At 42.6% G+C, this 17677-nt stretch overlaps 3 protein-coding genes across 3 annotated transcripts in view; 1 reads left to right on the forward strand and 2 right to left on the reverse strand.

The window, feature by feature from the left end:
• LOC136440835 (uncharacterized) overlaps window positions 1–439 on the reverse strand; it is a 10304-nt gene extending 9865 nt beyond the window's left edge. Inside the window, exon 1 of the mRNA XM_066436965.1 lies at window positions 301–439. Coding sequence (XP_066293062.1) covers window positions 301–378 — 78 coding nt within the window. The 5' untranslated portion in view covers window positions 379–439. The remainder of the gene's footprint in view (window positions 1–300) is intronic.
• Window positions 440–5806: 5367 nt separating this feature from the next.
• On the forward strand, window positions 5807–8648 carry LOC136440489 (prokineticin Bm8-d-like). The gene is made up of 2 exons (XM_066436538.1): window positions 5807–5893; window positions 8403–8648. The coding sequence occupies exons 1-2, from the start codon at window positions 5807–5809 to the stop codon at window positions 8646–8648; spliced, it is 333 nt and encodes a 110-aa protein (XP_066292635.1).
• Window positions 8649–13930: 5282 nt separating this feature from the next.
• Window positions 13931–17388, reverse strand: LOC136439586 (toxin MIT1-like). The gene is made up of 3 exons (XM_066435004.1): window positions 17227–17388; window positions 15722–15911; window positions 13931–14567 (listed from the first exon to the last, which is right to left on the reverse strand). Exons 1-3 carry the CDS (start codon window positions 17317–17319, stop codon window positions 14515–14517), a joined length of 336 nt encoding a protein of 111 aa, XP_066291101.1. The 5' UTR covers window positions 17320–17388; the 3' UTR covers window positions 13931–14514.
• Between the last annotated feature and the right edge of the window lie 289 nt (window positions 17389–17677).

The raw sequence follows: 17677 nt of genomic DNA on the forward strand, positions 1-17677 counted from the left end.
AACGTATTTTAGAAAAAAAAAGAGAAAAAGAATCCAGACTAACTTTTAGTTACTTCTTTGACTAAACTAACTTAGCGTCTTTTCGCTTCTTTGCATTAAACATGTGCCAGCAGATAGCCTTTCCAAATAGCAGTTATTCAAGCAACTGGATAAAATTTCATAGTCTGGATCAAATTTTCCAAAATACTATCCACTTGCTTGAGCAACTGCAATTTAGCGTATCTTAGTTACCTCGATGTCTAACCTTCATCGACGTAGCTCTTCCGAATGAATACCTTACAACAGACAGATGTTACTCACCCTGGTAAGTACCAAGGCCTCCACAGGTAGTAGAGAGGCTGTCAGGACCGTAAACAAGAACACCTCCGTACCGACCATCCTGCTCTCTGTATAAACCGCGCTGCTGACGGGAACACTCCACACCCTTTATATATCTTTATCAGAGTAATCCTCCCGTACTTTATTTTCATTTAGATGAACCTGTGATTATTCTCTGCAACACGCCCTGAAAAATCACCATATCCCCGGCTCCTTTCCGCACATGATAGGACAAGGCCTCAGGAATATGAAAGCGTGACGTCACGTTCTTGATAACTTATTTCACACCATTAAGCAGACGATTTCTTAGAGGACGATCTTATCAAGTTTATTAAAAGGTGTTGCTGTGCCGGGTGCTTGGTGGGCGGGAGAGAGCGTAACTGTGCAAATCACTGAAGTGCACATTTGTGGAAGAAGGAAAACACTAAACTGAATTGATATCATGGTGAATACTTTTTGAAATAAAAAAACGGTATCTGATCCGAATAACAACCTCCTGCTATTATTTCATTCATTCATTCATTCATTCATTAATCTTCAAGGGTAGTCCCTTCAGTTAACTGAGTAACTGATTTCCAAGGAAGCCCTTCTTTCCAAGAGAGCCATGTACTATGTCCTTACGCATACCTTGATTGGGGAAAATATAGAAAAATATTCTATGAGGATTTCACAAAGTACTTAATGTCGATCTCCACTAGCTCTGACATCATCCAGGGTATGGTACTGGTAAACACAGTAAATATCGCCTCGGTGAAATCCAAGCAGTAGATTATAACCAGGCGCACCGATGGAGTTTACGACCAGTGTTCATCAGGAGTATTATCGAGCTCGGCGTGTTCAGGTGAGGTAAAGCACAGGTCTTACCTGACTTAAGGTTTACGCAGGGTTTGGTGGTGACTCAGCGTTGTTGATACCCCAATTCCACTAGGACGGCGCTCTTGTCGCGCGCTACGCGCTGTCTGCGACTTCGAATATCATAGATAAAAAACGAATCTTTTTTACGCTTTGTTTGTTTTGTTGTCTTTTCAGCCATGTCTTTGAATTTTACATGCCCAATTATGAAATCAAGGATTCGAGAAATTCGATTTAGGTCGCAGGGAGCTATAGATTCATTATACATATCAGTTATGTACTTGAGCCACTGCATTTTTTGCAACCGCCATTCTATAGATTTTTTAAACCCGTACTTTTAAATAATACTTCTTGTCTCTTCTTTTCTATATCTTTTTTGTAGAAACAGATCTGAAGTAAAATAAACTAGCGATGGGCGTTCGTGCCTCTTCTTTTCCCCAGCCAAAGTTACGGAGCAGAGGCGAAGTTCATTAAGGCGTTATCTGGGAGATGATCAGCCGCACCTGCGGGGCCGCGGGACTTCCGGCAGGAAATGAAGACTTCACGTCTCAGTCGGCAGGCCTGACGATCATCCAGCACGTCGTGACGTCACGGGAGGGCCTTAAGACGTCGGCAAAGGATCAAGATGCCCCTCGGAGGAACCGTGAAGAATCAAGGCACTTAAAACATGTGTTAATACATCAGTTGCGATGGTAAACACAACCATCAGTAGCTAATCCAGATCTTAACTCATTAGCGTCACAAGGAACGTGAAGTAAACGTTAAGATGTAATGGAAAACCCTTTAAATTCGTCTGCACATGTTTTAAGAAGAAAGAAGACGCATGTAAAATGTGAAAGAGATACAACATACCATAGTTTCACTACACTGATATTAGACTGACTTACTGTAGTAGGAGTAATACTCTCTTGTATCTAACTTAATACATATAGCCCCAATGGGGCATGAATATGCAATAAACTTCATTGTCATATAAAGACCAACATGCAACTTCAAAGGTTTCATCTGAGAACCCCCCAAGACGAACCATACTGCACCTTGCAAAGATAGCACAAGAACGAATGTACTACATCTAGTAAATGCTGTTTAATCAATCAATTTATTTCAGTGCTGATGCTCACAATATAGAAAACTGGCTTACTCATGGCGTTACACAGCGTCGGGGCTATCATGAATGCGATGATGCTTCAGGTGGCTGCAGTAGTGTATACATATCTATGCCTTCCTTGACAGTCGGCATTTCACTGTTCAGTGTTTCTCCTCCATAACCTAGCTATGCATTTTAGAGTACGGAAGTTGATCAATGCCAAAGTAAAGACATTGATGGAGCTCTTTTTGAATGAGTTTCTCTCTGCAGCTTACAGCATTGCTCTGTGATCATTTGACATTTGTGAGACTAAAAGCTTAGAACCCGGGGGAGACGAGATTTCCTGTAACATTCTGCCGGCTGTGATCTTCGTGACAGACTGCCACACACGTGGTCCCCTGGCAATTACAAGTTCTGATGCCAACTGAAACTATCAGCTGCATCCGCGAAGATTAGAATCTTCCTATGACGTGTTGACTGACAGCGTTGATTTATTTTTTTAGTACATACATTGATCTCGTCGCTCCGTTGTAACCAGCTTGCGTCGTTTTACTTTTGAATTTTCCCTTAAACGTGTGATTTTGCGTTTTGTGTTAGACTACTAAACTCGTGGATACATGTTAAATTGTACATGTATATTCTGGCTCAAATGCGCTGATTCAAATTGTCTGTTCCTTCAGGCATTTTATTTCATTTCATTTCATAATGATGCGTTAAGATCATTGTCCCCAAATCATTTTGAACTGGAAATTGTATAAAAGTGCAGGTATGGTAGAAAACCGATTGATGATGCAAGGAGTACACATTACACATTCAGAGAAGAATGTAACAATTCTTAACGCTTAAGGATGGCTACAAGAAACAAATTTGGCCTGGTAAGAATTTAAAAAAAGTGGTACTTAACACAAATGCAGTTGTTAGTTTTATTGAATGAAGACCTTTATTGCACATTTCTGCCACACTTGGCTGAGTACAGGTCACAACAAAGCAAAATAACAAGTACAGTTAACGGATACAAAAGAATATGGTTATATCATTAGATAAATTCTACTTCTCGCTTATCGGTTATAGTAGATATAAAAGAACAGACGTGTTTTTCAAATTATGGGAGGTTTGTCTAGTCGCATTAGGAATATGAATTTCTGTACAGTACTTAAATGTGTGAAGTAGGGAAATAGGTTATTATCAAATCATTATTATTTATTATTAAATCGATCTCGAGTCTGTCACGACATATTTTCATTTCTCCCAGCTTCGAATTCCACACAGAAGTTCATCTGTCATGTTCCTTTCCACGCGTGGAAATCCGCACTTGTCTGATCTATAACTCATACGGCAGAGCAAATTAATTTGCTCGGCGTGGGTGGTAGTTTGAGTCAGACTCTGGCGAGATGGATCAAACTCACGGTCCAATTTAAGGGGACGCACAACTCTGCATTCAAATCAGCCAGCAGTAAGCTGAAGGGTTAACTAAAGATATCTTTAAGAAAGTTTTCTTCTGCTCCAGGAATGTGGCTGAATGGTCTGCTCAAACTAATGACACATTTTGTAAAAAGCAGTATTTTTGATGTCAACATATGCAGCGATTTTAATTGTCATTGCCTGCGAAGCTGGTGTGTTACGCCGAATGGCGGTTATACCGGCTATACAGATAAAGACGCTGGTATGTTACGCCGAATGGCGGTTATACCGGCTATATAGATACAGATACAGATTGACGGTGCCCTTAATGTATTTGAAGCGAGTCCACAATAGATAACATTGTATCCTTTCGGGCACACGATTTGTGTTTTAGTTTAATTTGAAAAATGTACTTAGCCCAAAATCTGACCTGTGTTGGTAGAAATCATGCTGACTGAATGGTCTGCTCAGACTAATGATAACTTGAAAAATAGCAGTATTTTGTATGTCGACATACGCATCGATTTCAATAAACATTGACGGTACACTTTATGTATTGAAGCGAGTCCATTGGTCATTCTAATAGATGATAGGGTATCACTTGATTTGTGTTTTAGTTTGAAAATGAATCTTTAAATCCTAGCCCAAAAGCTGACCTGTGTTGGTAGAAATCATGCTGAAGCAAGGTTGAACTGTAAGACTGTCTCCAGCAATGTTTGTCATTCCTTGACAAAGACTGGATTTGAAGTCACAAATTTGGGCCAGGTCAATTTTCGTGTAGAAAATTCAATTAAGGATAGGTCTTTAAATGGTTGTAATTGTTCATTTTAACCGGTGCAATGGCCTAGTGGGTAGAGTGTTCGCCTTGCATACGGTAGGTCGTGAGTTCTATCCCCAGCCAAGTCATACAAAAGACCAATGGTACGTACTGCTTTCTCTGCTCAGCACTCAGCATTTGGGAAAGAGTATGACAGTTAAACACACACCATTACCAGCAGACCAGCCCCCTGCTGTAGTGATTGCACAAAACTGTGTGGACAAAGGGTTACTAAAACGGAGATGCCCTATGCACCATCTGGTGCGAGAAGGACCTTAACTACCTTGCTATGTCCATGTTAAAATGTTCTACCGTACACGATAGACGATGCTTCACTAGCAATCGGTCTCCACGACGGGATTTTCTTCAACCATAGATTTATGATATGTTAGGAATCAAGGAACTGCCAAGAGCAATGGAGGACAGGGAGGACTGGAGGAGGAGGGTGATGTTCATCCGTGATACTCTCACGACAATATGTTAGGAATCCTTACTATACATCTAAAATGTAACATGATGATGATGAACTTATGCATCTGGGAACAGGCAGATATTGATAATCCCGCAACTATTGAGGTGCTATCAAGTGCTATCGCCTCATCTCTGGTGTGATTTAACATACGTTCCCATCAATATTCAAAGTTGAATAAACCTGTTGCCTTGTCTCTCTTTGACCTGATCACACCTATTAGCCTGTTACATCTGTTTTAACCTTTTGTAAACTCTTGACGTCGTCACCGTGATCCGTATCCCGTTGTTGACGCACTCCTTTGCCTCATTAGTTGTCTTTTGTTGTATGCATAAGCATGCCAACAAAAACTTCGTACCGAGGAGATGTAACCTTTAACCGATTACATCTGCTTTAACCTTTTGTAAACTCACTTTCCTCTCCGCGTGGCTCGACCGTCTCTGTAAGATTGGCAGGTGCGCCATGCTAAGACGTGAGTCATGTTGTCTATAGCTCGTAAACAGAGAAGTAGGGACGACAGACCTTTGCCGGGTAGAAAAGGGTAAACCCATTTCCGCACACCACGGAAAACTCCCAGCAGATGAGCCCATTGATAACCATTGAACTGGAAATCCCTCCGCCATTTAAACGGATTAACATCTGATTACCTCCACTGTGTGGGTCTTTGGCCCCTCGACCACGTGGATGTTGTGATGGACAGAAGTAAAGAGGATGGCGTTATCCCAGGCTAAGTTTCCAGGACCCGCCGTTTGTTGCTTGGGGACAGCTTCAAAACAATACGTCACCATGGTGGAAGTTAACGTATAAAAAGAGCTGTCCAGTTGGGGAAAAGCCAACATTTGATGAGACACTGAGAAATACAATGGCGTCGGTTCGAGTCTTCCTTCTGATGACAGCGTGCGTGATCTTGATCAGCGAGCAGGCTTCCCAAGCCATGGTGGTGACGGGGGTAAGTAGGCAGCAGAGGATTTTATTACGTTTTCTTTTTTTCTATATCGCTTATTACAGATCCCAGTACCAATAACTGTACCTAATGTTTTAAGTTGGGTGGACAGATGCACCAACTAAAAATCTGTTGCCGTTAGAATTATTTGTTAAGAGTCGATATGTACCGGATTCTTACCTTCTGCATCTGAGTTGACCTGCAGTGGTGAGGTGTGGGGAATTACTTTTAGCCATTTGTGGACTATGGTGAAGCAAAAAAAAACAGTTGTGCAAAGATTAAACCATGTTCTTGTTGTTGGTTGTTGTTTTCGTTTCTTCGTGGAAATATCCAGTAGACAGACCATGGCTCCCAACCGCCTTAAAACTAGTACGTTCTGATCCATAAGAAAATTCAGGTATTGACCCATTAAAGTACACTTGCTACACCTTCATCAGAAGAAACATTCGCTGCTGCCTTTGTTTCTAAACTAGAAAACCGTGAATGCGGATTGCTGTTTGCAAGAAGTTGCCAGGCACGATTATCAACTTTGGTGGATACATAATGCTGTTTGTTAGAATGGCCATTAAAATGTGAACGAAATTACGGCTGATGATGAGCATTAACCAGTCGAATGTTTTTACCACGAGAACATTCGAACTGTTTAGTTACACGGACATCTGCCCAGATGTTTACAAACTGTTACAAGCTGGAAAATCTACTGCGCAGCTCTATTGCTACCGGTCATCTGTATCTGTACTGCATAGTCGATATAACCGACTTTTAGCAGAATACGCCAGCTTCACCGGCACGCATCACTTGGTTAGGTATATGGCACCAAACTACGCGGTGCAGCAGTTGGCATGGATGTCCAACTTATAAGTACTGTTTTCAAATATCTCCGAGTACAGCAGTGTTTTGGGAAAGGGGGTCTTGTGGCTCCAGACAGGCCCAAGTGTTGTGCCGTTGCAGAAATAAATGTATGACTTGTCCAATGAGTTAAAATGAAAACGGACATGCAGTATGATTTTATGTACTAGTATATGAATATTCAGCTAGTTTTACCACTCCCTTGGGTAACACATCAGTTTCATAGCCAGGCGGTCGGCGGTTATATCATACAGAATGACTGGTCACACCCACTTTATGTTACATTCACTAAGTCAGGTCTAGTGAAGATGGGGGCAAGCTTCTTTTTGCGCTTTGTCTAGGGAAAGGAGAATCTAATTTCTGAAAATTTCAATTCTGGGTAAGAAATTGATAAACCTTAATTTTTGTTGTTGTAAATGTCTTTCCTGTCGTTATAGGTGGCGTTTGTTACTTCCAACATTACGACATTCAACTTGCAAAATTTTGCTTGAATGTGGATTGAAAGGCATAGAAAAACGTCTCCTGAACATCCTGCCTATTAAGACTTATACTTATACCCTCCCGTGCCTATTTGTACTTGAGGCAGCAAGCCGGTTTGGGGTCAGGCCTTCACCCTTTCCTGACTAATGCTCATGTGCCTCCGAAAACTAAATCCTATTCATCAAAGCAATGGTCGCCCACATGATGTTTCGGTGGTCTGTTGTTGGTATAACTAAGGATGTTACGTAAAGCCCATGCCACACATTCAGGACCCTCTAACGGATTTGAAGGTTGGGAGTAGATTAAATCCATCCTTTCTAGCTCCAGTTCGCTCCTCAGATCTAAGCTAGTGGAATTTGACTTCCCCTACTTTGATTTCGCCAAATGCATTCTAGTTGGCCGCAATAAACGACTTTCAAAGACCGTATTAAAGGTGACAGAAAATAAAATGGGAGTCAGTCAAGGGAGGGGTTCCGCCTCAGGAGCGATATCAACCTGCCATGATGAGGCACCCTCCCCGACTACTTCCCAACCACAGTTGGCCTTACAAACTGTAGTAGGGACCGGGCTTAATTCCCAACCGTGATCCGCTATGTGTGATGGGGGAATATTTACTCACAACCATGCATGGTCTGGACAAAGTTGTAAAAATCGAGTATTTGGGACAGGGGCTTAACTCCCAACCATGGTCCGGGAAAGGTTAAGAGGCAATGGTCGGCTATGTGTGACAGGGGCTTTACATTTATAACCATGCAAAATACAAAATATATGATGATGATGAATCGTTTATTCAATATTTACAACAACAACAAAAAAAGAATCAACAACGTCGCAGGCAACCATTAGTCACCGGAATTGCGCTGGAGGTTACGGTTCTAAATTTCATAATTCATTTTACTTACTCGTGTACAAATTGAATCGTTCTCTTTAAAAGCATCATTACATATATCATTCAATACAGACGGTAGTAAAATATGTCTTTAGATTACGTTGATGAAGGTTAGACATCCAGGTAGTAAGATACGCCAAAAATTGTAACTCAACCAACTGGATAAAATTTTGAACAAATTTTCAATTTTTTTAAATATTTTCAATATTTCACCCAGTTGCTTGAGTAACTATTTTTGGCGTATATCTCTAGATACATAACGTGTCTGATGCGTGTTCTCTCTGTCTGTGCCCGTAGGTGTGCGCCGGTGATTCGGAGTGTATCGAGTCCCGTGGAACCGGCTTCTGCTGCGCGCCGTTCAACCCGAACTCCGCCATGAGGGTCTGCAAGCCGCCGGGGCAGGCGGCGGAGCTCTGTCACGTGGCCTCCAACATCATGCCTTACCCGTGGAACGGCGCGCGCAAGTTCTGGCGCTGCGCCTGCGCAGAAGGGACGATCTGCGTGCCCAACCACCCCGGGGCAAAACTCGGCACATGCGCATAGCTTGGTGCCGCCCTTCCGCCATGACGACAGATCCTGAAGCAGCGATCTTGACGACTGATAACCGGTCTCCGCAAACGAACCGACTCAACACGTGAACATTTAAGACTAAAGAAATGAAGGACTCAAACGTTACAGACAGTCATAGCTTTTTTTTCAGTCTGCACTAGTACTGCTGTCAGGAAAATTTTTTATCCCGTATCCAATGATACAATGTTGATGGATAGTTGGGAAGAAGTAGCAAATAATATGGAGAAATATAGATGGATATATATTTACATGTAAATTTATATACCGACGTGAAAGTGCCTCTTTCAAAAGAAAGGTTTTAAAGGTAGACTTGAGAAGGTCTTTTTGATTAGAATTAACGATTATCCTCCAAGCCTGCAACAGATACAACGTCAGTACAAGTTGGCCTTACAATGGCAGGAGCCATTTATGGCAAAGATTGCAGTGAAATACAATGACACAAGATGAAGTGGTCAATAAAACTCGATGACAATCAACATTCGCTTGTTTTCTTATACATTTAGAACGATACGTATATATTTATCCGTATGTTTTCAGATTTATAGATAAATGAATGAAACGGTAAAGATGGCAATGTGGCAAAACAGTGATATTTACATCGTCCTTAAAGTAACCATGAAGGGACTAAGGGAAATCATGAAAGGGAGATGCGTAAAAACAGCATCATGATGACCGTGAGGCAGCGCCCTCTGGCGGAAACGGTGCCCACGACCTTGACAGTGCGTTGTGATTTGCAAATGTTCATACGTATGAGTAGTTTATTTGAAAGTTTCAGCACAGGTAAGACAAAAGCAAACCAGGGTTTAAAAAAAGATGTACTTTCCGTCGCAGAGATTGCAATTCTCGTTTCGGACTATTTAGCCATAGCTGACCCTGATGTCAATAAGGGGTTTACCATGGTCAGTACTGACCGACGGAGTCCAAATATATATATCGCAAGAAAGACTTTATATTTCTTGAAATAGTTGAAAAAACAACAGCATTTCTCCATTTTGGTGGTGATCGAACCTAAGGCATCACTTCTTTGGCTGCAAACTTACCTTATCCAAAAAATGTTAATACGCAACTCACGCGCGCTTGTATATACGCACAAGTGTGACAGGGGTTTATAGGACCCTGGTTGGGGGCGTTCTTACAGAATAGCCGTTTAGAATTTAACTTTTGATATATTGGATGACTCAACTGTCCATCCAATACATCAAAAGACAAACCCTCAAACACTAGCATGTTATTTGAAATAACATGCTAGTGTTTGAGGGTAAGTCCTGTTGGTCTGAACTAATTATTGAGATAACGCCTCCATTTGCCCTTAACCCTGAAACACCCGAACCTATTTTTGCGACTAAAATGACTGAGGGGGGTCAAAAATGACCCCAAAATGTTTTGTTCAGTAAAATCTCCCTTTTCACTTTTTTCGCTGATTGTTATCCATACATTGTTTCATCAATGTAAGAGGAATGTTTTTACATCTTTAGATCTGAATAATTCCCGTTCATTATCAAAATTTATGCAAAAAGATCAGAAGGACCACTTCTTGAACTATTCCTATTTAGACCGGGAGGGGATTTTTGAGGCCCACGCCAAAGTTCATGTTGCATCACTAATAAACGGCTTACGCGAGAGCCACCAAACTTGGTGGATTTTCATAAAATGTCCTTAACAAAAATTTCAAATTGATAAAGTAAGTTCATCGTTTTTCGTGTTGCCATGGCAACGGGTTTTCGACAGGCATATTTTACAAAATCTGCTAATTATAGTTCAAACAATGACGTTTCAAGGCTTTGTTGGTACGCCAAATGTATTTTCTTACATTGTTATGATCTTATGTAATCCAATGGAACTTTTAAGATTCAACATTGATATTTTATGCTGATTTGATGACGTCATCCGTCAAAATCCAAGATGGCGGATAGAATCCCATAGAATTACGTCATCATGACGTCATATTATGTCATTATGACATGAAATTTGTTATGGTTATACTAATTTACATGTGCATCATCCTCTGAAAATTTGGTGGTCATACAATAAGTAGTTCAGGAGTTACAGATGGCAGGTCTCAAAAACAGCACATTATTTTGGCTGGGGTCAAAAATGACCCCAGCGGACTCATCACAGACTTTCCTATATAACGTCAACAGTATTGTGCCCATCTCCCTAGAAAATGAGAAGAGGTTAGAATAGATGTCTAATGACAAAGTCACGGAAGGAATTTTTTTCAGATCAAACATGTTCAAAAAGCACGTCAAAATCTACGACTGGGGTCAAAATTGACCCCACTCGGGTGTTTGAGGGTTAAGATCGCACGCATTACTGTACAGTGGCGGCCCTATACGCGTGGCAGCGCCCCCTATCGCCCCCTATACGCCTGTCAAACAGAGGCGCTAGGGTGCAGTAGTGTAGGTGGGATTTTGTCCAATCTAACTTAAGTTAGTGAAAGTTAAATGGATTCATGCAGAAACACAGGGAGAAAAGCAGAAAGACGACACTTCGCTCACTTGAGGCGAATCGACATGTTGACTTAGATAAAGCGTATAATAATGAATAAATAAAGAACGGTAGTAACATAATCCTAGCTGACATTTGCCTTAAAGTTTCCGGCTGAAAGGTTTTTTCTACCGGGGTTAGCGAGTAAATCCCACTATGTTGTCCTAACTCACGACCACATTGATGTACTTATATGTATATTCGTCTAAGATTTAAGTTTGTAAGAAGCGTACTTGGACTGAAATGTCAGAATCGGTGTTATGCAAGTCACACTCATATACACGCCATTATGTTATACAAGTTGCAATCTTATACAGGTCTCAATCTTATACAAGTTTAGTCGACCGTCTGTACAAAAAGATAACAAGAATCTACATCTAAACCGGTAAAAAATCTCCTAAAAATTGATGTAGAGATATAAAATTGATATGGACAGAACGTTTTAAGTATTAATTTCTTACATGATAACCACTTTAAATTGATTGGTCGATGTCTACAGAGTTTTCGCCAGACGTTGATATGTATTTTGCCTAACAGCATCTTAAGTTTGATATGTCAGTTTATAACTAAAACGATCGAGGCATTTACTACCAGACCTACTGACAGTAGCAGTTTGTAGTGCAAAATGTAGTTCCTATGATTAAAGGCATTTTAGGGTAGTGTGTTCTGTTGCCGGAGGGCAAAATATCATACTAGGTGATGAATCTTAGTTAGTGGCCTTTCTTCAGGCCATATCATGACAATGACAATGACAATGATGATGATGATGATGATGGTGATGATGATGATGATGATGATGATGATGATGATAATGGTGATGATGATGATGATGTCATCTGCCTCTGAGTCTGGTTGACCGTTGAGGAACCACAGATACTCTGCCAACCACCTTCAAACAACCTTCTCTGTTTTCTGCCATCCGGAGGGTCTGACTCGGACCGAGTCCTGCCCATTCCATGTGGAATCGTGCGTAGTCCGATGCTTACCGATCTTACCTCGGGAACTAGAGGCCGCGAGTTCGATCCCGGCTGTGTCGCTCACCCGACATGCAAGCTACCGGAAAGGGTCACAGTCCTGAGGACGGAACGTTAAGCTGTGGTCCACTGTTCATTGTGCTTGTCGAAAAGAGCTAGGGGAATTTCCCCGATACAATGAACCTGTAAATACTGTACATAGCGTCTGTCTTCTCTGTCACGATCAGTGACCTAAACTGGGTCGAGATCGCCTTCCTTTTTTTTTCTCTGATGTTACCCTCCGAATCTCTGTCAGACTTCCCCATACTAACAAAGCGCCTTGCAATATCATCTTTGCCATACCGATAAATCTTGTGACATGGCCATACTGTCTTAGTTTGAGATTTCAGTGTTTAGAAGATCTTCATACGGCCAAATATCTTGAGTCTGTTCACATGCACATCCCCGGTAATCACAGGTGATCTCATGCTTACCATGTGACCAAATATAGTTTGCGGGGTAATCTGCTTCTCGTAATAAACCGAGCACGCTGTGCATAATACCGGGAGATGGTTACACAAGTCCGCAGGAACATGTCGGCAGGTACACGGCCTGTGCCAGGGCCATGCTGCACACCTGCGTCTCGGGGTTTGTGCAGGATAAAGCAGGTATTAAGTTAACTTCTATCCACACAGAGCATCACAAGGCATGCTGGCAACCTGCGTCTCGGAGTTTGTGAAGGATAAAACAGGTATTAACCTCTATCCACACGGCGCATCACAAGGCATGCTGGCCACCTGCGTCTCGGGGTTTGTGCTGGATAAACAGGTATTAACTTCTATCCACACAGAGCATCACAATGTATTAAATCTGACGTTTTCTTAAGACCCCGATGTCTCACGTTTCCTTAACCTGGTGGGCGGAGGATGTAAGTTGAAGGACACAGATTGAATGTAACGGAAGACACTGACTATATAGGTTATACAGGCCACATGGCCGAATATCTAGTGGGTAGAGTGTTCGCCATGCAAACGGTGGGTGGTGAGTTCGATCCCGGGCCGAGTCATACCAAAGTCTTTAAAAATGGTTCATTCTGATCTCTCTGGTTAGCACTTAGCGTTTGGGGAAGAATATGGTAGTTAAACACACATCACTACCAATGCACTAGCCCCCTGCTGCAGTGATTGCAGAAAATTGTGTGGCCCAAGGGCTACTGAAACGGGGACGGGCGCCGCCCTATGCACCGTCTGGTGCGGGGAGGACTTTAACTTTAAACCATGGCCGAATCAAGTCACTGGGGCTAATTATATATAAATAGAGCATGAAAAGTGAATTTCAGTGGGAAACAATGGAGATACGGGTATAGCAATGGGTCTAATCAGGTCTCGACGTGACAAGATGGGTTGACTTGAGCAATCTGGTAATCCTAAACACCAAGTAATTCTGATGTCACAATTCCCCAACCGGGGCCCGGCCGGGTAGTTTGCGGGAACGAAAAGAATGATGTACAAAAGTTTTAAAATTAATTTTGAGCACCTTTTGTGTATACTCTTGATATGAATTCTTTAATTTTCTATCACTAAAACAGTTCGGCCGGGAATGTGACCTTACATTACACCGGGCACAACTAGTGAGGTTTTTTATACTAAGTACTGCGTGTGTGATACTTGCGATGTGAATCAATAAGCTTACTTGACATGAAATCCGGACAAGAAAGATGCAAGTCACTTTCAATATCTATACATCTTTTATTCCCGAGATTGATAACCTGGTCGGCCTCTAGTAGGACGTCTGCAGGTGAGACCGCGCCCGCCCGGTAGTCTTCGTGTACCGGAGACTAGACTCTACATTCGCTTCTGCTGTTGTACTGACAGCCCCAAAGTAAACTTTCTACTTCGGAAAATAATTTCAACAGGTTGGTAGAACATAGTATATTGTAGTTTTCTTTTTACACAACCAATGAATTCTTACCTGATGACGTTCTCGCCGCAAAAAGCACCACCTACATCGGCTACTTGAAGCGGCGAGAAGCAGTACTCCAGCCAAAAGCTCTGAACAAGGTGTCTGACAGACACCGAAACGTCTACAGGTAGGAAGTCGCTGATTGTGTTAAAAGAAAACTCCAATATCCTAAAATTCTACTGTCCGTGAACAAAATTGAACTGTAGGCAAACATCCTTACGAGTCGTCCTACTTTTGGAATGCACCGTCTTATGTTATAGCCTCAATCTTTAATGTACTATTGGCTCCTTGTTTTCCTTCACTGTAAATAGTACATCAGGTCAGCTATCAAGATCTTCAACTGCTCGGAGTTGATATTAAGAGCGCGTCCATACATTGTTCTTCGGCCATGTTAGACTGCAGTACGTCACCGGTGTGCCACCTTCGCTGCCATGACGTCACTCACAGGCGCCAATCAGAGACCCGGGGGAGGACTGGACACACGCCATGTCTGGGGAGGGGAGGGGGGTGAGAAACCGGCATGTCGTGAGGACTCTCTCCACTAGGCGGCAGTCGCTGAGCGATCTTTGAGCGACAAAAGGTGGATTTGTGTGACATTTTTTCTTTTATTTTGAGTAAGATTAACGATGTTAAAGTGTGATTTAAAAAAGATAAAACAAGACACAAAACGTGATATACATTCTGTATCTACGAAATTCGATGAGGGATCTGTCAAACGGTCTCCCATCGGTCTCTCATCGGGCGCTCAGCGGTTACAGCCTCTAGTGGTAACTACGTATACTTATACACGTGTTAGTTTTCTATGTCATGTTTGATATCGATGATGTACATATTTGGGTAGAGATTGCAATCCGTTTTCAACTTCGATTCATTTCACATCAATAGACTGACTTCAACTTAATCATCTACACGTGGGAGACCACCCTGATACATTCCGAGAATCCTGATCGGAGTTTCCGCGGACAGACTTTCCGATCGTGATCTCTGCCGGCGGTGACGGTAGAACCGGAGATTCTGCCAGATCTTAACCTCTATCATAATATCGATATCATCGATGGTCGTGGATAATTTGTAGACATAGATAACCTGTCTTAATATACAGCCACATAACGTTTTTTTTAAATGTACATGCATGCTCAGTTTAGTACAGGAGCCAGGGCCTGAAAAAATGCTTTCGTTCAACCCATCTTACAGAAAAGGTTTGACCTGATATTTTGGTAGAGGGGGTCCTTCTCCATCACACCTGATGATTTTGTTGCTCAAATTGTGGTACCACGCTCCTGCTAGCGCTAATTAAAGATGTAAATAAAGGTGTTTTTGTATTTTTACTTGTTTTAAAACAAACACACGAAGTTTAGCGTGGTTGTACTTTTCAGAAGGAAGTGAGGACACATTTCTATGTCACATTCAAAGATCTGAATATCTGCAGAGTAGAACTAAATCTTGTTGTTAGGCATGTATGTTGGTGAAAATCAGAAGTGAAATTGCTACCTCTTTTCTTGTGTTCAAATCTGCAAAACGCAGCGACTTTTCGTAAAAGTACTTCTTGTGTCGGAAGTTGCTACTGTGATAATTGAAGAAGCTTTTACAAGATGCAAGTTGAGGTAAGATGTCTCCACACAATAGTGAAAAAACGCCACCCACCTTGAGCGCACGGGCATCTCCAGAACCTCCTGCGCCCTGAGAACGGGAACGGCAGCTGGCTGGCGGCCACGTGACACAGGTCCCCCTCGTTCCCAAGCTCCTTGCACACGTTTGTGGAGGCGCTCGGGTTCCACCGGGCACAGCAGCCGCCATGGCCAGACGTCTGACAGTCGCTGTCAGAGTCGCAGGCCTGGGGAAATAAACAAAGAAAACAACATCAACAACTAAGTTACTACAAGATTATTCAATCAGTGACTTGAATGGTTACAAAACACGTACCTCCAAATTTTCGATGTCTACTGTACATCTTGATCACTGAGTGACCTAGTCTCGCGAGAACACGAGACTAGGTCGAGACTTGTGTAGATCTTCCTGCCTCCCCCGCCTCCTTGCGGAGCAGGTGTAAGTAGGACTTGGGCATGCGCAGCTCCCAACCTTCGGCACGGTTCATTCCAGCACGTTCCAACTGGACGTGGACTGCCTCTTTGATTTTTCTGTGGGGCTTACGTGATTTGATCTTGGTCTATTCTTGGTCTATGATGATCAAAAACTAAGATTTCAAGCTTGAATCAGAAACGGTCAACCGGTGTAAATCCCCTGTCTCCCTAAAATGCCTCGGCCTTGCTGCATCCTAAATTGGATTTGTGTTATCCCTGACTTTATAATGGGAATATCATGGTAAACGTACAAGTATGACTAAAAGAATTATAAAACACACAAAGTGTAAAAGATTTTTATCGATGGAATTCGTTGAGCGCTCTGTCACATCGCGAGGTCGCAGCAAGGTCGCCGCAAGGTCGCCAGCCTCCCTTCGAGGTAACACATCAGACTAACAGGCACATGACCATTCTCTACCTCACTCTTACTGCCAACAGAGGCAATCTATATAGCTTTATAAAGAAGTCTTGAACCATACATATAGTTTATGTTAGAGTTATTCTAGTAAATGTCTCGCTCGTCTGATGTTGAAAAGATGGAAACGTGTCCAGATTAAACGTAAGACGTGAGACGTAAAACCTTACAGGTATTCATAGTCTAAATTGTTTGACTGGCCATATGCAAAATTGAAACCTCAGCAGCATATGCGTCAAATGAGTGATCTGGCCGAGATCAGAGAAACATCTGGGGTCGCGGCGTCGCGGTGGGCAGAGCCAGGGCCCTGGGTTCAAATCCTGGGTCCCCTGATTTGTCTCGTTGAAGTTGTGCCCTTGGGGAAGGCACTTTACACGACTTTCCACACTTCACTCAGGTGTAAGTAGCTTTGGTTAGGGACGTTCCTCGGATAAGACATAAATGAGGGCCCCACTTCGCCCTGTTGGAAGAGAGCCACACCTCGAGCACGTAAATAAGCCACCACGCTTACCAAAAAGAGTAGGGGTGCTTCCCGGTGTACGTTAAACATATCTGTCTGGATATGCAACGTGTACAGTACAAACTTGGTGTTTTACACTATGAGGCGGTTTACCGGGTACAAACATTCAAACAAACATCTCATCACTACTCACCCCCGTCACAACAAACTGACAAGCTGATCTCTCGGCCAACAGGAAAGCCAGCAACAGTGCCCGGGCTACCATCGCTCTCGGGTGCGGGAACATCTCTGTATCTGTCCGGGAATCCCTTCTAGTTGTGGCCGTACCGGTGTTTGCTGCGATCCTTCCAATAGGTTTTCTGCCCAATGAGTGAGTGACTGAGTCATGCCACAGCAGGAAACGTGCTGACAGAATGACGCAGACATCAGGAGGGGATTAACCCTGAATCACTTGACATCACAGACTTGACTCACCTTGTGTCCAGTGTACTGGAAGAATAGCTTGACACCACATACTTAACAAACCCTATGTCCAAATTCCCAGAAGAATCACTTGACACTACAGACTTTACGAACCCTGTGTCCAAATTCCCAGAAGAATCACTTGACACTACAGACTTTACGAACCCTGTGTCCAGATGCCT

The sequence above is a fragment of the Branchiostoma lanceolatum genome, chromosome 8 (assembly GCF_035083965.1).
Source record: "Branchiostoma lanceolatum isolate klBraLanc5 chromosome 8, klBraLanc5.hap2, whole genome shotgun sequence".
Lineage (NCBI taxonomy): Eukaryota > Metazoa > Chordata > Leptocardii > Amphioxiformes > Branchiostomatidae > Branchiostoma > Branchiostoma lanceolatum.

Excerpts from the sequence above, each read along its gene's own strand:
- LOC136440489 (XM_066436538.1), top strand. The coding sequence starts at position 5,807 with ATGGCGTCGGTTCGAGTCTTCCTTCTGATGACAGCGTGCGTGATCTTG. Across the intron at positions 5,894-8,402 it reads AAGCCATGGTGGTGACGGGG|GTGTGCGCCGGTGATTCGGA; the intron begins GTAAGTAGGCAG and ends CTGTGCCCGTAG.
- LOC136439586 (XM_066435004.1), bottom strand. The coding sequence starts at position 17,319 with ATGTTCCCGCACCCGAGAGCGATGGTAGCCCGGGCACTGTTGCTGGCT. Across the intron at positions 15,912-17,226 it reads GTCAGTTTGTTGTGACGGGG|GCCTGCGACTCTGACAGCGA; the intron begins GTGAGTAGTGAT and ends TTATTTCCCCAG. Across the intron at positions 14,568-15,721 it reads GAGATGCCCGTGCGCTCAAG|ACATGGCGTGTGTCCAGTCC; the intron begins GTGGGTGGCGTT and ends TCCCCTCCCCAG.